This window comes from Acinonyx jubatus, chromosome B1, assembly GCF_027475565.1.
Source record: "Acinonyx jubatus isolate Ajub_Pintada_27869175 chromosome B1, VMU_Ajub_asm_v1.0, whole genome shotgun sequence".
NCBI classification, from domain to species: Eukaryota; Metazoa; Chordata; class Mammalia; order Carnivora; family Felidae; genus Acinonyx; species Acinonyx jubatus.
Genome location: NC_069382.1, coordinates 53,926,150 through 53,948,416, shown reverse-complemented (window position 1 = coordinate 53,948,416; position 22,267 = coordinate 53,926,150). Strand labels below are relative to the sequence as shown.

At 41.1% G+C, this 22,267-nt stretch overlaps 1 protein-coding gene across 3 annotated transcripts in view; it reads left to right on the top strand.

The window, feature by feature from the left end:
* Positions 1-22,267, top strand: part of GALNT7 (polypeptide N-acetylgalactosaminyltransferase 7) — a 145,787-nt gene that overhangs the window by 69,873 nt on the left and 53,647 nt on the right. For all 3 annotated transcript variants that reach the window (XM_053216707.1, XM_053216706.1, XM_027069048.2), the window contains exon 2: positions 9,245-9,705. In XM_053216707.1, coding sequence (XP_053072682.1) covers positions 9,245-9,705 — 461 coding nt within the window. The remainder of the gene's footprint in view (positions 1-9,244; positions 9,706-22,267) is intronic.

Genomic DNA, 22,267 nt, shown 5'->3' with positions numbered 1-22,267 from the left:
ACAGATTTCATTTTATAATCTTTCTCTCATTGCTTTGCTCTCATTTTTTTTTCTTCCTTTTCAATACCTTTCTTATTTTTAGACAGGTCATTTTGTAGTAATGTACTAGAATATTTATTGTAAAATATTGACAATTTTATTAAAATATTTTATGTAACTTATTTGCTATTTTTAGAATGAAAATTTTTAGAATGAAAAGCTTCTCTTAGGAGCTTTCTTTTCAAAACTCAGTAATTGCTTGGCTCCCAAACAGAGAGAGTTAAAATCTATTCTCTACATCCTTTTATGATTTCTAAGAGGTATTATAATCTGTCTTTTAGTACCTATGGAAGTTGGAGCTTTTAAATGATATTGGTGTCCCTTGTATTTATAGCCTTGTCTTGACATCAGCGCTCTTACCACTGAAATGATGGCATGAACTTTGACAGCTATGGCTTTGTTCAGTATATTTTGAAATATACTGAAAAATGATCTCTTGACCATTGCTTGATATTCATGTTTGATTCTTAAAATTCAGTTCAAATCAGTTAAAGATTTAATATTAAATATTCACAAGAGAAGTACTTGTTTTAAGCCTGTAAATATACATGACTCAGTTCATGAGCTAAGGCATGCATTTTCATAAGGTCTCTGGAAAATAAAAAATATTTGGATTGCATAAAGATGTTTAAAATTCACGTTTCATAGACAAGTTACTTGTCTGGACCATTAAACAGTCTTCCAAATAAAAATGTTTTGTTTTTTGTAAAAGGATAACCAATTTGTTCTTTTCCTGGTGGAGACATTAACCTATATTTGGGTCCTTTAGTTGCTTATTTCTCTTAATTTATTCCCCCTTGAGTATTTATTATCTGATATTTTTCTGACCTGATTTAGAAGCCCTATCTTATTACTGTTTTAAAACAAGTACCAAGTTTAGCTGGAAACCGTTTGCAAGATAAATTGGCTTAGAGGACTAAGACGAACACCAGCAGATTTACTTTCTCGTGTTTAAATAAAGTACTCATTTTCCATGAAGTAACAAATTTCACTTGCCGACATGATTTATCCAAATCTGAAGAAGAGAAGCAACTAAAAAAAGGATTATTCGAATTTTAGATTTGCAGTGTTTTTGTAGGGAAAGTAATGTTTTTAGTTATTTCATTTGGATTCTCAAAATGCTAGCTTAAATCAAGCCAAGCAGTGGCACAAGACAGTGGCTCCAAAGTTCGTTTACATTCCGTTAACACAGGAAGAGATGACCCACAGCTCAGTGTTCTCCCTTTACTCAGTCTGTGACGAACATGAACTGGGTACCTACTGTCTACCCTGTGTGGGGACACGCAGATCCACACTCACTGTCTTCAAAGAGCCCTCAGTCTGACTGGGAGAAGCATGTAAACAGATACTAAGGCAATTCAGGAAGAGCGGTGTTCGAAATATTCATAGGACTGCGGGGGCACTTATCCGGAGCCGATTCCTGAGTTTAGAACTGCTGGCTTGAACTACTGGTGCTGAATGGTCATTTCACATTTGCGACATAGAGCATTAGAGATAATAGTATTCATATGGAGAAGGATATTATGTGAACTCTCCCTTTTTTCAATTACGGTTTGAACTTCTATGTTGAAAGTTGAAAATGTTTATTACTGAGGACTTTGTACTTTAGCCTGATACCTTTAAAAATGCAATGCATTGACCTGGTTTTTAAAAGTAGATTTTATAATTTCACCAATTCGATCATTTACTTTGGTCGAACTAAATTTTGTTTTGAATTTTGAAAAGAGCCCAAGACTTAAAATTTGCCATATCCAGATATTCTGTAGTTGACCGTGATTATTCAAGATGTGCAGAGATCTTCAGAAAATTATGTCGATGCAGAAATAACATGTGATATGCATGGAAATCCAAATCTGCAAAAACCGACTAGTTGCACAGCTATGGAGTTTATTGGGAGGCTCTTTTATAACAGAAATCTCTCTTTTATTATGATGACTAAATGTTCAAATTATGACCTAGTCAACTTTTTAGGAGAACACCTATTAATTTCAGTAGTGTTCACAATAGTACAGGATAGATCTGTATTATATACTGCACTTTGTATTTTGCTTATTTGGTTAAGGAGGGGTGGCATTTAATTGACTCAAAATGCCCCCGTATGAACCTGGTAAAATCTTTCCATTAGGTGGTTAGAACAACCACACTAACTTACCCATTTGTAACTATGGTTGCCGTAGGGTATCGTAAGTTTTGAGAGAAAATAAAAGGACTAACCATTAGCTATATGTGATAGGCTGGTCTCCACGGTCTAGTCTAGATGTTGTGGTGCCTAGACGAAGTCTGGGTCATTCTGGCTTATTGTACAGTACTTAGCCTGTGACTAGTAGCTACCCTGCCAAAGCCTAACATAGTATTAGAGGTGCTGACCTGGATTTCTTTCAGTGGGGCCGTTATTGTGATGTCAAACGTTGTTTTCTCTATTCTGTTACCTTTTGGTTTATAACCTGGCCTGGTACTTACAAAGGGGTTGTAGGGGGGTAGAGAATAGAAATCCCTACTATGTGAGTCTGTTTCTTTCAGAAGGGTGATACACACCCTCACACCCTTCTCCATTTTCAATTCTACCCGAGTTGCTGACAGAGGCCTTGCCATTGGCCTTAAAGTCTCTTCCTAGTTTATGGGTCTTCAAACATACTTGGAATAGGTCTCTTGCCATAAGGGAGAACCTCTTAGGAATTGAAGGACTGGTAAGGTCTCGGTTTAACCTTGGATTTTTCTAGTTTCAGCTCTAATTAAACACAGACAACTCACTTGACCCCTGTCCCCACCTCTCATGACCAACAGAGCCACTGACCCCACCCCCCAATGCAGTCACTATCAGTCTTCTGAAAGGAGCAAGAGTGAATGGAATTCAGTCAGCACAAAACGTCAGCGGGGATGAGTTAGCTAAGAATCCACAGCTCTAGCTAATCAGAGAGAGACAAGGATACCGAGGCTGGAGCACCCACTCTCCCACCCACCTTCTGCCACATATGATGAGAGTCTGGAGAGGTCCAGCCTACAGGCATACCCTGTGTCTTCTGAACTTAGGCACCTCCTTGTTTTTACTACCTCTGTCCCTGATCTTTGTCCCCGTTACTCACCTAGAAGGAGCAGAAGAAAGTGGAGCTAGAGAAAAGATGCTGATGTAATTTTTCTAATTAAAAGTGTTTTTTATCAAGAGGGTTTTTAAACCGTAAAATTAAATTTGACTTATGTTTTTAAGTTCTGTGGCTCATGCAGCATGATAACCAAATAGTGTGAATGTTGTTAGCGGTGACTACTTCCTAAAGCTAAATTATAATTTCTCAGGCGACCATGTGACTGCAGAAGCTTGTCAATGAGAGCTTAAGTCTTCTAGGTTCACCTATAATTTGAAATCCAAACAAGCTTATATCTCAAGAGTATTTCTCTAAATCCCTTTGTATTCATATTCCTACCAAGGCATGGCTATCGTGGAAAAATACCACACATAAGTAGAATCTGGGGGTGAAGGGGGAACTTTGTAAATTGTAAGATGGAAAGTAAATAGTCTGACCTGATTTCTGATAATCCCATATTTCCGTCTGATGGTGAGTGATTATCCTTTTTAGTTTCCACCTTTAGGAACATAGTGATCTTAAGCAATTATCTACCGAGTCTCTTTTCCATGTCTAGTCAACAGTGATTTATTGATTTTTGACCATAGAGTAAATCAGCTTGTGCTTATGAAGATGATATAGTGCCAGTGAGTCACAAAGTCATCTACTGATTCTCATCCACTCTCAGGAAGAAGTACTATGTAGTTTTCCTTCTCGGGGAAATTGAGTGTTACACTGCTTTGTGGCCATTTTTTGAATCCTATAACATTAAGATTTGACATGACTGTTTTTAATTGACTTGGGGTTAGACCATTCTCCTATTTGCTTTCAGATTTAATGACATAACAGGCTTCAAGAAGTGAGCAAATTCAGTTTTTCTGGCCTGGAGGGATCCAAGCCCCTCTTCCCTATTCCATATTCTCCATTCTGTCTTTTCCTTTTCTTCTTAGAGTCTCTCTCATAACCAAAGGAGAAATTTTGGGACTCATTAATTTATTCAGTAAATATAATTGAGGAATTATGTGCCAGGGTAAGCACTGGGAATGCGATGGTGCGCACTTTAGACATGGCGCCTACCTTTTCACAGAACTTAGTCCAGTGCAGGGGTTGGGAGGGAGTGGTGGCTTTACATCCATCCTACTGCCTGTCTTTTTGTAAGTAAAGTTTTATTGGAACACAGCCATACCCACTCATTTATGTATCTGTGACTGCTTTTGCATTATAATGGCAGACTTGAATAATTGCATTGGAAACCCTGTGGTCTGCAAGGTCTGAAACATTCACAACTTGACCCTTTACAGAAAAAGCTAACTAACTCCTCCTCTAGAGGGTGTGGTGAAGAAGTAAGTGCAGGCTGGACCCTGAAAAGCTTTATTAACCTGGTTAAAGAATATAAACTCTCCTGAGGGAAGTGGACCAGCAGTGGAGTGTTGTAAATTGGGAAAGTAACATGGTCATATTTGAATTTTAGGAAAGTCACTATGGCTGCTGTGTAGAATAAATAATGAAGAGAGACAGTAAGTGCATGCATTAAAATGAGAAGCACTACAGTAGAGTGGTTAAGAGCATGGACTCTTGAGCCAGACTTCTCGATTCACATTTTGGCCCTACGATGTACTGATTCTGACGTTAAGTAACTTCGCTGTCAGATTTTCTTTTTTTTTTTTTTTTTTAACGTTTATTCATTCTTGAGAGACACAGAGACAGAGCATGAGTGGGGAGGGCAGAGACAGAGAGGGAGACACAGAATCCGAAACAGGCTCCAGGCTCCGAGCTCTGAGCTGTCAGCACAGACCCCAATGCGGGGCTCGAACTCACGAACCATGAGATCATGACCTGAGCTGAAGTCTGATGCTTAACTGACTGAGCCACCCAAATGTCCCTCTGTCAGATTTTCTATCTGTAAAATAGAGATGGTAATCACAGAACCAATTCTTGGTGAAAAAAAAATATATATATATTTCATATGTATATGAAATATATATATGAAATATATATGTGAAATATATATATGAAATATATATGTGAAATATATATGTGAAATATATGTATGAAATATATATATGAAATATATGTATGAAATATATGAAATATATAAAATACATGAAATATATATATGAAATATATATGCATATATATATGAAATACTTAGAACATAGTGTTTATAGTCATCAGTTATCACTTTTATAGTAATCCTGTTAAGAAGTGAGGGTGGTCTGAACTCAAACAGTGGCAGTGAGGGTAATGGACAGAAGTGGCCAGATTCAGGAGCTACAAAGACAATAGGAATTAATAGGTATTAGTGATTGATTGGATACCAGTAGGATAGATAAAAGAGAACAAGAAGCTGCGGATGAAATGCAGGCTCTGGATCTGATCAGTTGAGTGGATGGTGCTTCCAGTTTCCAAAGTAGGGAAGACAGTAATTGAAATGGGTTTGTGATGTGAAGTAAATGTAAGTTCAGTTTGGGGTGTCTTAAACTTAGATTGATATAAGTAGAAATTTAGTGCCAGATTGATATAAGTAGATATAATAAGAATGATATAAGTAGAAATTTAGGAAGCAACCAACTGTAAGGAGTGGAGATCAGAAGTGTGATGTGGGCTGAGGAAATGGGATGCAGGAATGGTCAGTGTAAATCGGGTCGTGATGCTTGGAAAAGAATGACCTAACCCAGAATAAAGGTGGAATGATAGGTACACTTCTAAATATTTTTCTCAACATTGTTATTTATTTTTGAGAGACAGAGACAGAGTGTGAACTGGAGAGGGGCAGAGAGAGAGAGGGAGACACAGAATCCAAGGCAGGCTCCAGGTTCTGAGCTGTCAGCACAGGGCCCGATGCGGGGCTCGAATCCATGAACCGTGAGATCATGGCCTGAGTCGAAGTCGGTTGCTTAACTGACTGAGCCACCCAGGTGCCCCTGGAATGATAGGTACACGTCTAAGAGAACTAGAAAGGACACCAAGAGTGGAATATAAGAGAACCCTTAAAGAAAAGATCAACTTTTGGAGGAAGATAAGCATGACATTTAAATCCATTAAATATTCTCTTGTTGGGGTGGGCGAATTTCAGAAATATTTAAATTTGTAAGTTTTGCATTAGCATAGGCCAGCTTAAACCATAGTATGCATTTATTCACATACTATGATTTTAGGTACTATTGTGTGCCATACTCTTCCAATATGCCCTTTTCCCTTTATGGAATTTTAGGCAACATGCAGAGTGGATGCTATGGTTATGGATGTTGACATCCAATGACCTGTCCAATCTACTTTTCTGTATTTATTGGCATTTCCTTCTCCTCATTTTTTACCTTTCCAGTTAATGACTCACTAGAGTCTTGATGTGAAAAGTTGGGGTTGGGGAGACTTGTCTTTCTTCTGTATGTGCTATACTTCGTTCAACATCAACAGTTTGGGTCCAGTATCTTAGAGTTTTGTAATGATTTTTCTATTTGAATTTCCTTACAACACTGCCACAACACTTCTCTTCTGGAAAGAGCCAGGAGATGAATTGGAGACATGGAACACTTTTTCCATCATCAGAATCAGTAGGGCTCACAGGTTAGGCTCCAGCTAAGTCCTTGCTCCTGAGGTGTGTGAAGATTAGAAGGCTGATCCAGAAGCCTTATCTACCTACACATGCCTGAAGAAAGGTATCACATTTCTGTAATCAGGCTGAGTGTGAATTTTATAATTAGTTTTGTGTTACAGGAGGAACATTCTGGAAAAGCTTTGAAATGGGTCCAAAAGATTACTAGGTGTACTATCTGGCTCAGCTTCTAGGTTATCTTGCCCTTTCAGTATCATTGGGCTGTTTTACAGTGCTAGAAATGATGGAAAACTGATGGTAATGCAAAAGATTCTTGTCCCCTGAAATTGAAATTGTGTACCGTGGAGTACAATTGGTTATTGCCTCGTAGATATTAACCGATGTTACCAGTTTTGTGTCTATTTGTAAATTCTTTGCAGTATTCTTGATTTTTTTTTTAATTTTTTTTTTAACGTTTATTTTTGAGACAGAGACAGAGCATGAACAGGGGAGGGGCAGAGAGAGAGGGAGACACAGAATCTGAAACGGGCTCCAGACTCTGAGCTGTCAGCACAGAGCCCGACGCGGGGCTCGAACTCACGGACCGTGAGATCATGACCTGAGCCAAAGTCGGATGCTTAACCGACCGAGCCACCCAGGCGCCCTATTCTTGATATTTAGATATTTGTTCTTTGGATTCACCTTTGAACCACTTGTAACATCGTACAGGTTTCCTTTTTAATTAATGAGCCAATTAAAATCTACGTCCCATGTTAAAATGTTGTGTTACATATACATATGTACGTTTATACATGCATATAACCTCTCTAGAAAGATTCACTGAGTGCTGGCTATGGTTGCCTCTATAGAAGGGGGGGTCAGGAAAACTTGTTTTTCACTATATGCCCTTTTGGATCCTTTGAATTTTCTATCATGTGCTTACATTACCTAAACAAAGACATTTTTTTAATTCCTTTTTGACACCCCTCAAATCAATCGTTAGCCCTTATTACCAACTCTTGAACTAAGTTCACATTTGAATTAACTGGCTTGCTTGCTTGCTTGCTTTCTTTCTTTCTTTCTTTCTTTCTTTCTTTTCTTGGTTTATTTTTGAAAGAGAGAGAGCGCACATGAACAGGGGAGGTGCAGAGAGAGAGGGGGACGGAGGATCCAAACTCGGCTCCACGTTGAGAGCAGAGACCCCGATGCAGGGCTGGAACCTATGAAGCCCGAGATCATGACCTGAGCCAAAACCAAGAGTCGGACACTTAACTGACTGAACCACCCGGGCAACCCAGATTAACTGGCTTTCTGAAGAGATCTTTGTTTCTAAAACTGCCAGCAGATAGCATCCTATGCCGCAACATCATACCTGGCACCTTCTGTACTCTTTAAAGTCTTTAACTTAACTCTTCAAGGTAGCTCTGCCACTGTCGACACATCTTGGTCCGATGGCACTAACTCGATTATGAATCTGTGAAGGAATCAGATAATTGTAGTGTGCAGTGAAACGGCCGACCTGCTAGCCTATTTTGCAGTTCACCTTGCCTCCCCAGCTGTGCATACTCAATAATCCTCTTGTCTAATTATAGCTAGCAGCTCTTCCTTTAAGGTAGAGGTTCTCAAGCTTGGAGGCATAGTAAAATCACTTGGGGAGCTTTTAAAACTCTGAATGCCCAGACCAATTAAATCACAAAGCCTGAGGGGGGTGGGACACAGACCTCAGGATTGTCTAAAGCCACTGAGGTGATGCTAATGTTGAGAAACACTGCTCTGTGCAAAGAACGGTAGTGATTTAGCAAACACTTCACATAGAATAGCTCAGAAGCAGAAGCACTCAGGATTTCTGATGGAAAGCTTGGCATTGGTGCTGAGGAAGGTCCACACAGAAAAGCGAGGCAGCCCTTAAGGAATATCCTGATGTGCAAAAGCTGTTTTGACTTGGGCTGTCTCTGGAATGGGGCAAACTAGGTACTGGGTGTGGTCTAAAAGCCTGAACTGACTTGCTTAGTCATTAGCGTTTTTGTTCATTTTTTTATAGTTCTGAATTCAGCTACACTCTCACTCGGGAGAAAATACTGACTGTTGACTGCATATCCCTGCCTTTCCCTCTGTCATTAGAGGCACGAAGCCAGCCTAGTGATGGGTGACATCTAATACCACTGCCACCATATGGCTGTATTACTGACAAATAGTTCTATTTATCATATACCAGACATCTGGGAAAACCACATGTTGTACATGACCTATTAAATGTCCTTTTTTTGTCAAAGTTCCTAGAATCCCATTGCTTTAATCCATAACTATGTGCTTTCTTAAGAAGTCTTTGATAGAAAGTTTGTTTTAGAAGGGGAGAAGTAAAAAAAAAAAAAATGCATCCATTCATTTATTTTGGAATGGTAAGGCAAAGAAAGAGTCTTTCTTGGAATGTCCTCCCCCCACCAAAAGATATCTTTTAATGGGAAGTCCTGATCAATAGCCTGCTTCTGTTTAACATTTTAAATCATTTTATTGTTGCCTCAACCTTTTATGAACATGAAAATTCGTATCATAAACTCTGCTGTGGTTTGCCTTCATGTACTCATTGTATATCCCCCTCCCTTTTGTATAGGAAGACAGAGATGTCAATAACCCCATGCCTAACCGAGGAGGCAATGGATTAGCTCCTGGGGATGACAGATTCAAACCTGTGGTACCATGGCCTCATGTTGAAGGAGTAGAAGTGGACTTAGAGTCTATTAGAAGAAAAAACAAGGCGAGAAATGAACAAGAGCGCCATGCTGGAGGAGATAACCAGAAAGACATAATACAGAGGCAGTATCTCACATTTAAGCCTCAGACATTCACCTACCGAGATCCTGTGCTACGCCCAGGGATCCTCGGTAACTTTGAACCCAAAGAACCTGAGCCTCATGGAGTGGTTGGTGGCCCTGGAGAGAAAGCCAAGCCATTGGTTTTGGGACCAGAATTCAAACATGCAGTTCAAGCCAGCATTAAAGAGTTTGGATTTAACATGGTGGCAAGTGACATGATCTCACTGGACCGCAGCGTCAATGACTTACGACAAGAAGAGTAAGCACATATCCTCTTCTTTCTAAAACTGGGGCAACTATTGTTTTGATAGATATTTAGTTAGGTTGTTAGGATGGAGAAAATAGTTTTGCCTTTATTTCAAGGAGGTAAAAGGCTCTTCGGTCCGCAAAATGGCCAGAAGGAGGAGATCACTTCATTTATGCCATTAGATTGAAGGTGTGACATATAAAATTCTGGGGGTTTTACATCAGTGCTACGCAAATGTCGCTGGACTGGCACCGGTCTGTGAATTTTTTGTTACCAATCCACAATGAGAACGTGAACTTGTACCAAAGTGTAAACCAACTGTTAAATACTTTGTTTAGTACAAGTGACAATTTTTTAATGACAAAACTTTCTTGATGTGTTGATTTTCATTCTGGATCAAGCTCCTTGTCTTGTTGTGGAATAATAACAAATAGTAACGCTGCTTTAGATGTCTTACATAATTAACTAGATACTGATGTTTCCCTTAATTCTTTTTCTCAGTACTGCAACTGGAAATTGAAACTCTTGAGCATATGCAAAAGGAGCGCCCAAACAGATAAACTTTCACATTATTTTCATGTAGTTTGATTTAAAATACAGGATTTCCAGCTCTTAACTTGTGATAGACAGTGGTTATGGGATGAACTCAAAGCTTTTTCTGAACCGATTCTACTCATACAGGACCTAAGTAGCCTCCATTAACATAGATGCAAATTTAATTCCATGCTGCTAGAAAACTCTCAATGTATTCTGTGTTGTTCATATATCTTTATCTTAAGAGGTTGACACCTTTATGCACACACGTGCAGACCCCACAACAGCATTCTTTTGTCACTGTCACTGAAAAGATTCTATACCTAACGTAGTCCTACTTAGTAGACTTTGGACATTCATATATTTATTGTAAGAGTGAGATGGGGTGAATGAAATGTGCAAAGAAAGTTGAAGGAATAGAAGTATAGAACCATGGTGGTGAGATACCTAACCTCTTTTCCAGAGAAGAGCTAGAACATCTCAAGGGACTGTGAAGGAAGAATCATCCTGGTTCAATTTATTCCAAATCAAAGTAGAGGCTTGCCTAGTCATAAGGTTGCCAGATTTAGCAAATAAAAATAGAGGGACACCCGTTAAATTTGAATTTTAGATGAACAATGAAAAACATTCAGTCTAAATATATCCCAAACAGTGTATGGGACATACTTATACTTTGATGTTTATCTGCAGCCTGAATTTAACTGGGTGTCTTGTACCTCCCCAGTCAGGGGCTAAGGGTGGCTGTTAACAGAGTTCGAACTGCCACACCAGTATTCTTTAGGACCCAGAAGAGGCTCTGCAGTCCCTTATCTGGAGTGTGTCCCAGTTAACTAAAATATAGCACTTAATCATACTGTTGATCTGTGTTGTAGAAGGTTCTCTGAGAACCTATTGATGGCATTCTCATAACTGAGAAGGGAAGGGAAGGGGGTGGGCAGCGAGTAACATTTATTGACTTTCTACTCCCCGCCAGGACTTACTATAGTTTCTCTTAATTTGCACAACCAAACTGTGAGAGAGTTCTTACCTGTGTAAGTAAAGTCTGAAGCTTGGAGCTCTGACTTCTTTGTATTTGCCCCATGGTTCAGCGCAAGGTGGTTTGGTGTGAAAGCCCTATCTTTCCACCACACCTCACCTCACCTCACCGTATGTCTTTTCACAGGTGATATGCCTCAGTGCGTCGTTACAGTCAGTGGGTGAGCTAAGTGTAGAAACAGAGATTTTTAGCACGTGAACTATTTATAAAAGATTGTTAAAAACACCAATATAAATCTAGCTCGTTTTTCCATATGAGAAATATGCTAAGAAAATCAAATGTCCTATAATGCAGAAGCACACAGGATTAGCGTCCGCCTCTGTGTCTCCCTGTCCTTCACCCCTCACATCCGTTCTAATCTGCAAGGCTTCTAGCTCCTGTCACCAAAATATGTCTCAGATTATTTCTGAGGTGCATTCACCCAAGTCCTCCACCCAAGTCCAAGCCACCATCGTCTCCCTTGGAATCCTGTAGGAGTCTCCTTCATGGTTTCTCCTCCTCCATATTCACACAGAAGCCAGTGTGGTATTTTGAACCACACAGATCTAGCTTATCTACAACAGTGCTTTGCCTTCCCAGTGCACTTAAATATAACCCCGACTTCTAACCAGCAGCCTCAACCCTTCCCTCCCTTGACGACCTCCTCTTGTTACTGTGCCGCCTGGCCCAGCATGCTCTAGCCAGGCTGACCTTTTCTGGTCTCTTTGATGTGTTCTTCCCTCCTCTTTGAATGCTTTTCCCCTTCTTGTGGCTGGCTCCTTGCCATCGTTTAGGTCTCAGTGGAACCTCTCCAACCATGCTGCCTAGTTGATAATGCCATGCCTTATTTTCTAATACCACTCTGTGGCCATTTCATTCATAGTATTTGTCTAATTTTATAATTGATCAAATTTATATAGATCCTGATTTATTTAGTTGTTTATTGACTGTCTTTCTTACTACATGATAAGGTAGTAAGGAATGTATCTCTTTTCTTCACCAGTTACTTCCAGTAACTGACACCCAGTTAGTAAATATCTGTTGAGACCATGAATGAGTGAATGAATGAATGGAATCTGCTGGGTTCAATCCTTGGCTCCATTACCAGATGTGAGATCTTAGATCAGTTACTTACCCTCTCTAACCCTCAGTTACCTAATCCTTAAAATGGGTCTAACAACACCTGTCTCCCAGGATTGGCACTAGAATTAAATGACGTAATAGGTTAAAAGTGTTTTTTCACAGGCCTGGTGTTAGAAACTTAAGTGTTCTGGGATGTGAGGGCGATCTGGCTGCGACATCTGTCACCCCATTGATCGCCAGGGTTGATTCGGCTGATCTGGCTGGCTAGGCGGGTGTCCCCTTCCTCCCTCACCGCTCCATGTGCGTCCCTCCCGAAGCTGCACACTCGGTTGAAGAGGACGACCTTCCCCGATAGAGGAGGACCGTTCTTCGGTCAAGGGTATACGAGTAGCTGTGCTCCCCTGCTAGAGCCTCCAAACAAGCTCTCAAGGTCCATGTGTAGGAGAACGTAGGGTAGTCAAGCTTCCAAGACTCCAGACACATCCAAATGAGGCGCTGCACGTGGCAGTCTGCCTTTCTTTAAAAAAAAAAAAGAAAAGAAACTGAAGTGTTCTTGACTTTATTATTATTATTTTTGTATTGCGGTGGTACTTTCTTCAGATCACATATCTTCATGTCAAAATTTTAATATTTTCAGTTACTATCAACTTTGAGGTCCTCTGTTGCTTTTTGGAAAATGTAAATGTCACACGCGGCCTTATCTTCATCTCACTTCTACTTGTACCTTCCATGATGGCAAAGCCTTCACCTCTCCTTTGATAAATGTTTTAGACACAGCAATTGCCACTGGAACCTCCCATCTCTCTGGGTCCTCCTTGCTCTCCTATAATGTCCGTCCGTCCTTCCTTCCTTCCTTCCTTTCTTCCTTCCTTCCTTCCTCTCTCTCTCTCTCCCCCCTCCCTCCCCCCATCCTTTCTTTCTTGCTCTCCTCATTGCATCTGTCCTTCCTTCTTTACTTTCCTCTCCCCCTTCTTTCATGTCATAGGCTGATTGTTTTCCATGTTCTTTTCTCTTGCATAAGTGCTTAGAAATAGGATATTGCATGTTTCTGTGTATCATTCTTATAAGGGTTGTGTCCCCAGTCAAGCCAAAGGACCCAAGGCTATCTCATCAAATGCTCCTATGCCCCTCTTAAATATTTCTATGTTAGTGAGAAAACTTTTTTTTTTATGCTTCAAAATACTCAAAACATTATAACCCCCGGAAACGTTTTTTTTAACTGAGTCCAGATTATTTTTTAAACTTGAGTTAAAAAAGAGAGATAGGCTTCGTTCCTCTTTGAACACTGAAAATTCAGTGTAGAATAATAATTTCTAAGAGTTATTCATAAATTAGGATGTAAATAGTCTTAAGAATTTATAAACAGACTGACAACAAATAAAACATCCCTAAATTTGGCATCTTATCCAATTTGCATATTAGCACTTTTTCTTCTTTTACTGGAAACATACTGAAAACGTAGCATGCATCCATATCACACAGACACAGGGTCCCTCACGCTCATCCCTCATGGAAAATACGCTACACAGAGCCCACCAGAGACTGGCTTGGTGTTGCTGACTTTCTGCAGCTTTGGCAGATAGACCTTATCAGCCTTGTTTTCTTGCTTCCATCAGACGTTTAAATGAGCCACCTGCCAAACTTAGAAACCAAGCTTTGGGGCTGTTTGTCCAGCTGTGACATCTGACCCTGTGGTTAACTTGTTCATTCTTGTGGCTGCTCCACAGGCTTTTCAGATGAGTGTTCTCTACCTTAGAAGCAGGACAGAACTGCCCAGCTGCCAACATGACTCATACTTATGTATGTTACAGCTTTGAATTACATGCACTGGCTGAGTAATTTACTGGCTGTTGATTGCTCGTTAAAAGAGTGAGTAATTGTATTTTGAGTGAACTGGAGGCCTGCTTCTTTTTTAGAGACTTGATCCAAGGATGACTTCACCTGCCTTCACACGTATTTTCTATAAAAAACACATTCCGTTTTCTTCACAGTTCAACAGATATTGAGTATCTCCAATAAGCAACACACTGTGCTAACCCATCAGGAGACGCAGGAAAGACAAAATACAGTCCCTGCCTTCAGGGGGCTCCCCATCCGCCCCTGGGGAGAAGGGCAAGAAATACATAGCATAAGGGTCGTAGGAGAGGGCTGAGCAAAATGATATGGTTCAGAGGAGTGAGGGGCATGTCAAGTTACAGGAGAGTCAGAAAAAGTTTGATGGGGCGGACACCAAGGACAAAGCCTGGAGGATGCGTAGGGTTTCCCCAGGAACAGTTATAAGTTCAGAAGACGTAAAGGTAGGCATTGACTAGGAAGAAAGAAGATCACAGTGCCATTCACAAAGTCTATACCGACTGGTGGTCAGGAAAGACCCACTGAAGGTTACAAAGAGAACTTTAGGAATATCAGACTGGTAAAGGTGTCAAGAGTAGATTGGGAGTGGAGACCCGTTGGTGGGTTAGTAGCATCAGAGCCGGAACTTCAGCGAAGATTACAGAACCAGAAGAAGGAGACTTGAGGTAAGAGAATAGAAGAGTTAGAATCAGTGGGCCTTGGCAGCTTGACGGAGTGGAAGGAGGAATCAAAGATAAATCCAAGGGCAGTAACACAAAGGATGGCACTATTCACTGCTCTGCCCAGAGCTCAGTTATCTAAACCACTTTTCCCCTCCAGCTTGCTTGCTTGCTTGCTTGCTTTATATATATGTTTGTTTGTTTGTTTATTCATTTGGAGGGCACTAGTGAGTGAGGGGCAGAGAGAGAGAGAGAAAGAGAGAGAAAAGCAGGGCTCACCCGAAGCGGGGCTGGAGCTCACCAGATGTGGGACTTGAACTCCCAAACCATGAGATCATGACCTGAGCTGAAGTCAGATGCTTAATGACTGAGCCACCCAGGCGCCCTGCCCCCCAGCTTTAGATGAATTCATGCAGAGCCCATCAGGATGAGGAGCCTGTTCCTGGGAAGAGGTAGAAAAGTCTGTTTGTGAACATGTTCGATTTCCTTGAAATAAAGCTCCGGATTTTCTTTCCTTGACTATGAACTAGCGGCTGATACAAATACATGGAAATTATTCTTGCCCTTTTTCTGCCCAAGAAGGCAGACAATCAGAGGTGTATATCATCTGAGCTATTTTGTTTCAAACAAATGAATCAAATATTTTGACTTGCTGAGCAAATTCATCTGCTTCTAATATTTAACCTTTCCTCCTACCTACACACCAATTGCATTTTTATTTTGTAGAAAGCTATCTTCGTTGCATTTACAAAGATGTTAAAGTGCTCCAGAAATTCTAAGAGCTATACAAATGTTAATATGATTAATTGTTAATACCTTTCTTAAGCTTGTCTGTGGGAAATTGAAGGGTTTTTTTTTAAAGATATTTTACATTTACACTCATGACGTATATACCAAACAGTTGTCTTCTTACCTGATAGCAAAATATTCATGCTTCTACTCTAATTTTAAGGTGAATTGTGACCATGAGCTTTTTTCTTTCTCTGTTCGTGTTAACAGCTTTCACTCACTGATGTGTTTGTTTAGAATATAGTGCTATAATTTATAAAACAGATGCTATTTTGGGGGCGCCCAGATGGCTAAGTGGGTAAAGTTTCCAACTCTTGGTTTCAGCTCAGGTCAGGATCTCACGGTTGTGGGTGTGGAGCCCGCTTGGAATTCTCTCGCTCTCCCTGACTTGTGCATATTATTTCTCCCTCTCTTGAAAATAAAAAATTAAAATAAAAAATTCAGAAAAAGCAGATGCTATTTTTAAAACATTGAGTTAATTGAAACCATATAGTTACTTTTGAATTTCAGTTTCCACGTACAACCCGTAGGTTTCAGTGAGAGGTACCTAAAACTCTAAGGAGCTGGTTGGTCATAAGAGGTCAAAACAAATTATTAGAATAATATGTAAATCATATATATATTTATATATACGTGCATATGTGCATATGCACGTATATACCTGTGTATATGTATATATATGCACATGTATTTCAGCACTTTGTCCCAAATTCTATTATCATAATATATGGTGGACCCCGTTCACACTGCACTGATCACAATTATTAACACGTTGTCCTTTTCTCTCATAGATGGCCCAAGATATGTCTCATTTTTCAAACCACAATTTGGCAACCTTAGATCCAGGCCATAAGAAGCACATTTGAAATTGGTTTCAGATGACCCATGATGGACATATGCCTTCTTTTTTGTCCCAAAAATATTACTTTCTAACTGGCTTGAAAATGCTTGCCCTCAGAAGGTACTTTTTATGAGTTCAGAGGTTTTCCAGATTAACTTTAAAAATAAGTTGTGTTGTGTTGCTTAGTTTCTCCTTTTCCTTTTCCTCTAAACACCTACATATGAACACACACACACACACACACACACACACACACACACACTTTGCACTTCGGAGTTTTGTCAATGATGGTGGCACAGCTGATTTTTGTCTAAGCTCCTGGCTGACGATATGGATTTAGCCCAAGAGGAATTATTACAGAGATCGGGGGTAACTTATGTCACCCCAATTTCAACAGCAGTTGAGAAGGTAGCACGTTCATAAAGTGAGCCTACAAAACCTGGAAATGGAGGGAATGTGCTCTAAGCCACGATTACCAGAGTAGCAGCCATCTGGAGTGCCCCTCTCTCCTTGCTGGAGTCCTGGGATGGCTCACTTCCCTTGGTCGCAAGATTCTCCTGCCAAGACCTCATTTGGTTGAGAGGGTCCTTCCCATTCTTTAGTCATTTTCCAAGTTGCTCTATTAAAAGGGGACTTAGCTTCATTTCCCTTGCCCTTATCTGCGCCCCCCTCCCTCGCATCCCCACCACGAGCCTTACAAAACTGTAAGATATGCCTGATGAAAAATTATAGACTCAGGTTGCTCGTTTTTGTTTTTTCACAGCCCTCCGCCCCCAACCAGCAATTCAGAATAAGTTCCCTGCAGGCTAGTTAGAAAAATATTTATGGAGGGGCCCCTCGGTGGCTGTCAGTTGAGCGTCCGACTTCGGCTCAGGTCATGATCTCGCAGTTTGTGGGTTCGAGCCCCGCCTCAGGCTATGTGTTGACAGCTCAGAGCCTGGAGCCTGCTTCAGATTCTGTGTCTCCCTCTCTCTCTGCCCCTCCCCTGCTCGTACTGTCTGTCTGTCTGTGTCTCTCTCTCAAAAGTAAATATTTAAAAAAAAAGAAAAAAATATGGAGGCACCACTAGATATCCCATAACATCCCAATGACAGACAATTTCAGGAATATCTTGCCTTTTTTTTTTTTAATCCTCTTTATGATAAGTTTCCCACCCATGAGGAGCACTGCCATGGTTCAGGGATGGTTTTTGTTCCCTCTCCTACTGAAGCATCTCAGTTTTGGAGCTACCAGTCATTTCAAAGTGTTTAGTCCTTGTCCTCTGCCACAAGGTTATCACTTCCTCACCAAGGAGAGTTCCAGACGTTGATCCAGGCCTGCCACGCGCAGTGTGGCTGTCAGAACACACAGCCCTTCCCGCAGAGGGTTGGCATGACCCGCTCTGGCAGTTGAGCAGCTCAGACTAGCAGATGCAGCCAGGACCATTAGATACAGCCTGCTCGTTACAGCGTGTGCCTCCTTAATGCATGTGGGCTCTCGTGTGTTCGGTGAGTAAGAGAAATGGTATCAATTCAGTGGGGAAGTCCTGACGGTTCCTAGAGCTCCTGCATGTTAATGTTTGGAAGTGATCGAGGGCGAGGCTTCTCACAAAGTGGCCACCGTAGCAATATATTTATGAAGACCTTAAGAACAAAGCCGACAATCCTGCTGAAATACTTGTCTTCCGGGCAAGAAATGGGGGGTTTAATGGCTTCAAGATGCACTACACTTGCCACTATATTAAGCTGTCCAGGGAAGCTGCCGGTGCATCCAAAGAAGCTGAGAGGAAATTGATTGGTGAAGGTCCCGGGACCTACAGGAAGGAAAACACAAGCCGTGGGCTTAAAGCCTGCAAAGGAGGCCTTTGGTGCTAAGTGCACACGTCAGTGGTGATTTTTAACTACACTGATTGATTTTGTTTTCCTCGGGGAATGTGGTCCCAACATTCCCTCAGTTTTGAGTGGTCTGGTCCTGTCCCTATTTTTCCTTTAAGTCCTATTTTCTTTTCCTTTCCTTTTTTTTTTTTTTAAATACATGATTTTGCAAAACAGAGTTTTACCGAGAGTTGTCTGTCTGCCTATCTAGTAGTGTAGCTGAAGTGTCTGAATTTTTACCTAAATGGTAGTTAAAGCTAAACTTCTGGACATAGGAGCATAGTATGATTGCAAAGTCATTGTAACGTGTTTCCACGTTTAAGATAAATTATGTACATGAAACTGGTTAACTGCTAAGCCACACATAAATCAACATTTAAGGAAAAGAAGAACCTTACCCCTTATTTATTCTGGAAACCCCACAACCATTCTGGAAGATAGCGCTCAGTAAGGGAATACTCTCGTTGGGCCACGCACTCGGGAAAAACTTTGCCCAGTTTAGAGCCAGAACTCACTACTCCCGCGATAAGCTATAAAAACCACAGATGACAGCCTCACGCCTTTCACACATACACATGCAGATACCTCTGGGATATCTGATAAAAAGGACCAGTTTGGGAGAGAAGCAAAAAGTAGGATCTGGGAGAGATGACAATCTTTAAAAGTGGTTGAACCAGCTCAAAACCTTCCTTCCTCTTGATTGAGTTTCACACTGATATCTACTCCTCAGTCTGTGGAGCAATTTTGACCACTCCCTCAGGGTAAAGACAAGTTCCTGGGCAGAGCTGTAAAGCAGGATCATCAAGTACCAATATATTTTTCTTAAGGATTGTAGAAGTAGTAAGATGAATAATTTGTTATGCAACTTTTAAAATGCATTTATAGGGGCACCTGGGTGGCTCAGTCGGTTAAGCGTCCGACTTCAGCTCAGGTCATGATCTCACGGCTTGTGGGTTCGAGCCCCGCATCGGGCTCTGTGCTGACAGCTCGGAGCCTGGAGCCCGCTTTGGATTCTGTGTCTCCCCTTTCTCTGCTTCTCCCCAGCTCGTGCTGTCTGTCTCTCTCAAAAAAATAAATACTCAAAAAAAATTTTTTAAATGCACTTATAACCTACCTTTGCTCACTTTAAGCTGACCATGTAAAAAATGCACTTAGTACGTCGTGAATAGAATTGCTTTTTTATCATTCTTGCGACATGTAAGGTGGACATGCTAAGAAGTAAAAAGCAGTCAAGGTAATTGCGTGAGTTAAAATTACGTAAAACCGCAGTTTAAATTCAGTAATATCTTCTAGCGTATCACTAGGAAATGGCCCATAGTTTTGCTTTCCTCCTCATGCCATCAGACAGGGAGATTCCACTCTCCAAAACGTACTCCATGTGTAGGAGGAAAATCACATTTTTAATAACCTAGTAACTTATTTCAGAATGAGCACTGCCATTCTAACCAAAAGAAAAATATCCACTCATTCTTCAGGATAGCAGGTCCCAGTGAGCAAATCAAAAACCAGGCTAAAGGGCTCTGGAGAAAGATTTGAGCATCTAAACTGCATGTTAAGACCCTGGAGATGCACTGCTGTCTCTTTAAAGGAAAGAGCTGTAAAGTCTTCACCGAAAGCAAATGTGAATGGCCGGCTGCTGTTTCATCTTTTGTGAGGCAGGAGCTCCCTCCAGAGCCCCAACACACTCTGCTACAGGGCTGCTGGTGCGGGTCCCTTCCTGGGAAGATCTTTAGCCCTCTCTTTCTTCTCTGAATGAGAGAATAGGAAAGGAGCATTGAAGGAAAACAGAAAAACTCTTTCATAGAAGTTTTTGTTGAGGTGTGTGTGAACCACATCTTATTAGGAAAGTACCATCAGGTACTTATTTAAATTTAAGTGTGTGTATTTTGAGAGAGAGAGAGAGAGAGAGAGCGTGCACGCAGAGGAGGGGCAGAGAGAGAGGGAGGCAGTCGAAGTAGGCTCCATGCCGTCAACACAGAGCACCACACGGAGCTTGAACCCCTGAACCGTGAGATCATGACCTGAGCAGAAACCAAGAGTTGGACGTTCAGCCGACTGAGCCACCCAGGTGCCCCCAGGTCGTCTTACTTAAAATCAAGCAAAGAAGAAGCACAAACTCAATCAGTGAAACCGTCTAGATTAGATCTGGCTGCTTCTTAACCTTCTCCGTCTTCTGTCATGTGACGCTAGCCTCTGCCTCCACAGTCATATGCCTGACATTGGGGGTGGGGGGCCGGGGCAGGACGGGTTGGAGTTAAGGGTGTGCTGGGGGACATACGCCATAGACCTAAAAAGACACAGAAGGCCAGGTTCCAGCCATTGGGCATTTATTTATAGTTGTTTATATGTAGGCTGTTTCTTTGTTTTGGGGGTTTTTTTGGAAAGATTTCTCAGTCCCTTGAAATGCAGTGTAAGCATGTCTTCCACTTGCACGGAATTAGTTCTGTCACTGTGACGGTGCTTTGCTCCCTTCTTTCTCTGATGTAGCAGGTAGTGAAGACAGAGGGTCCTCATTAAATGACAGGATCAATAGCATTGTCCATTTATTGAGCACCTACTGGATGTCCGGCAGCGTGCCAGGGGCTTTAAATGCACTATCTCCAATCTTTATCACCATATTGAAACCTCATATATTTTTTTTCCAGTGTATTTTTAGGTGCCATAACTGAGGCTCAGAGGACTAGGTAATCTGAAGGTCACGTAACTGTACAATGGTGGCTCTGGGATTCAAAATCTGGCTTCTAGAGCACACTGCCTTGTTGGCGATGCTCAACTAATCAGTGGCCAAGGGGTTACGTTACAGGATGCCACAGTGTGTTAACTTTCTTAAAGGGAAAAACGGAGAAAGTTAGGAAAAGGTAAAAGGCAAAGACTTTCTATTTCATTCTTGCAGACCTTTTTTTTTCCCCTCTACGTCAGGGTTTCTCAGTCTCCGCTCTATCACATTCTTTGTCACGGGGGCTGTCATTGTAGGATGTATATCAGCATCTCTGTCACCTACCCACTAGATGCCAGTAGCACACACACCCCTGTCTCTGGTTGTGACAAGACAAACATGTCTCCAGAGTTTGCCACGTGGCCCGGGTAGGGCAAAATCTCTCCCCTGAGTAAGAGGCTCTAAGGTAACATTGGGGTGGGGTGGGGGTGGTAATACAATGGAAGGAACCAAGATCACGTTTATAGCATTGTGGATAAGAATAAGCACAGGTTGATCGAATGAGCCAAACAATAGGAAAACCTGGTCCTTGGTAAAATGCAATCAGTTGTTAGATACTGGAGGATTCTGGGAGGGGTCTTGGGCTACATCATGGCAGAATATATCGGAAGATGAGCAGTGGCATTACAGTAATCATTCACAGATATAGGGATACCTCTTTCTCTCACTTTTTTTTTTTCCGTCTAACAAATACCGGGGGGGTTCGATGCAGGGAGCCACCCTTTATTCCACTATTTAAAACAAAACAAAACAATCCTGCCTTTTATCTAATCCCACCTTTCAGTCAGTGGTGGCCACTGATGACACTTTCAGAATTTGGTGCATTTTGTCTGAACGTTTTTCTAAGTTGTTCAACCCATTCTCCTCTTGGATTATCTCTTATTTCTATCCCCCTGCCCTTTTTTTCAAAAAATCTGGATAATTACTAATACTCGTTGGAGGGAATTATTCTAAGGAATAGGAAAAATACTGACAATGCTTATATATTAACCTGTGAAGATAATTTTATAATATACTTACTAGGACCATTGTAAGGCACTGATACTTTATTTTTTTAATTATTTTTTAAAGCACTGATATTTTAATTACATATCAGCAGGTATCAGAACGAATGATGTAAAAGTAAAACGTATAACAAAATACGTATTGAGCGACTTGGCCTGTTCGGATCCTATGGACCAAAAGTTCTTCACCTTTTGGTCTCAGGCCCCCTTTACATGCTTAGAAATT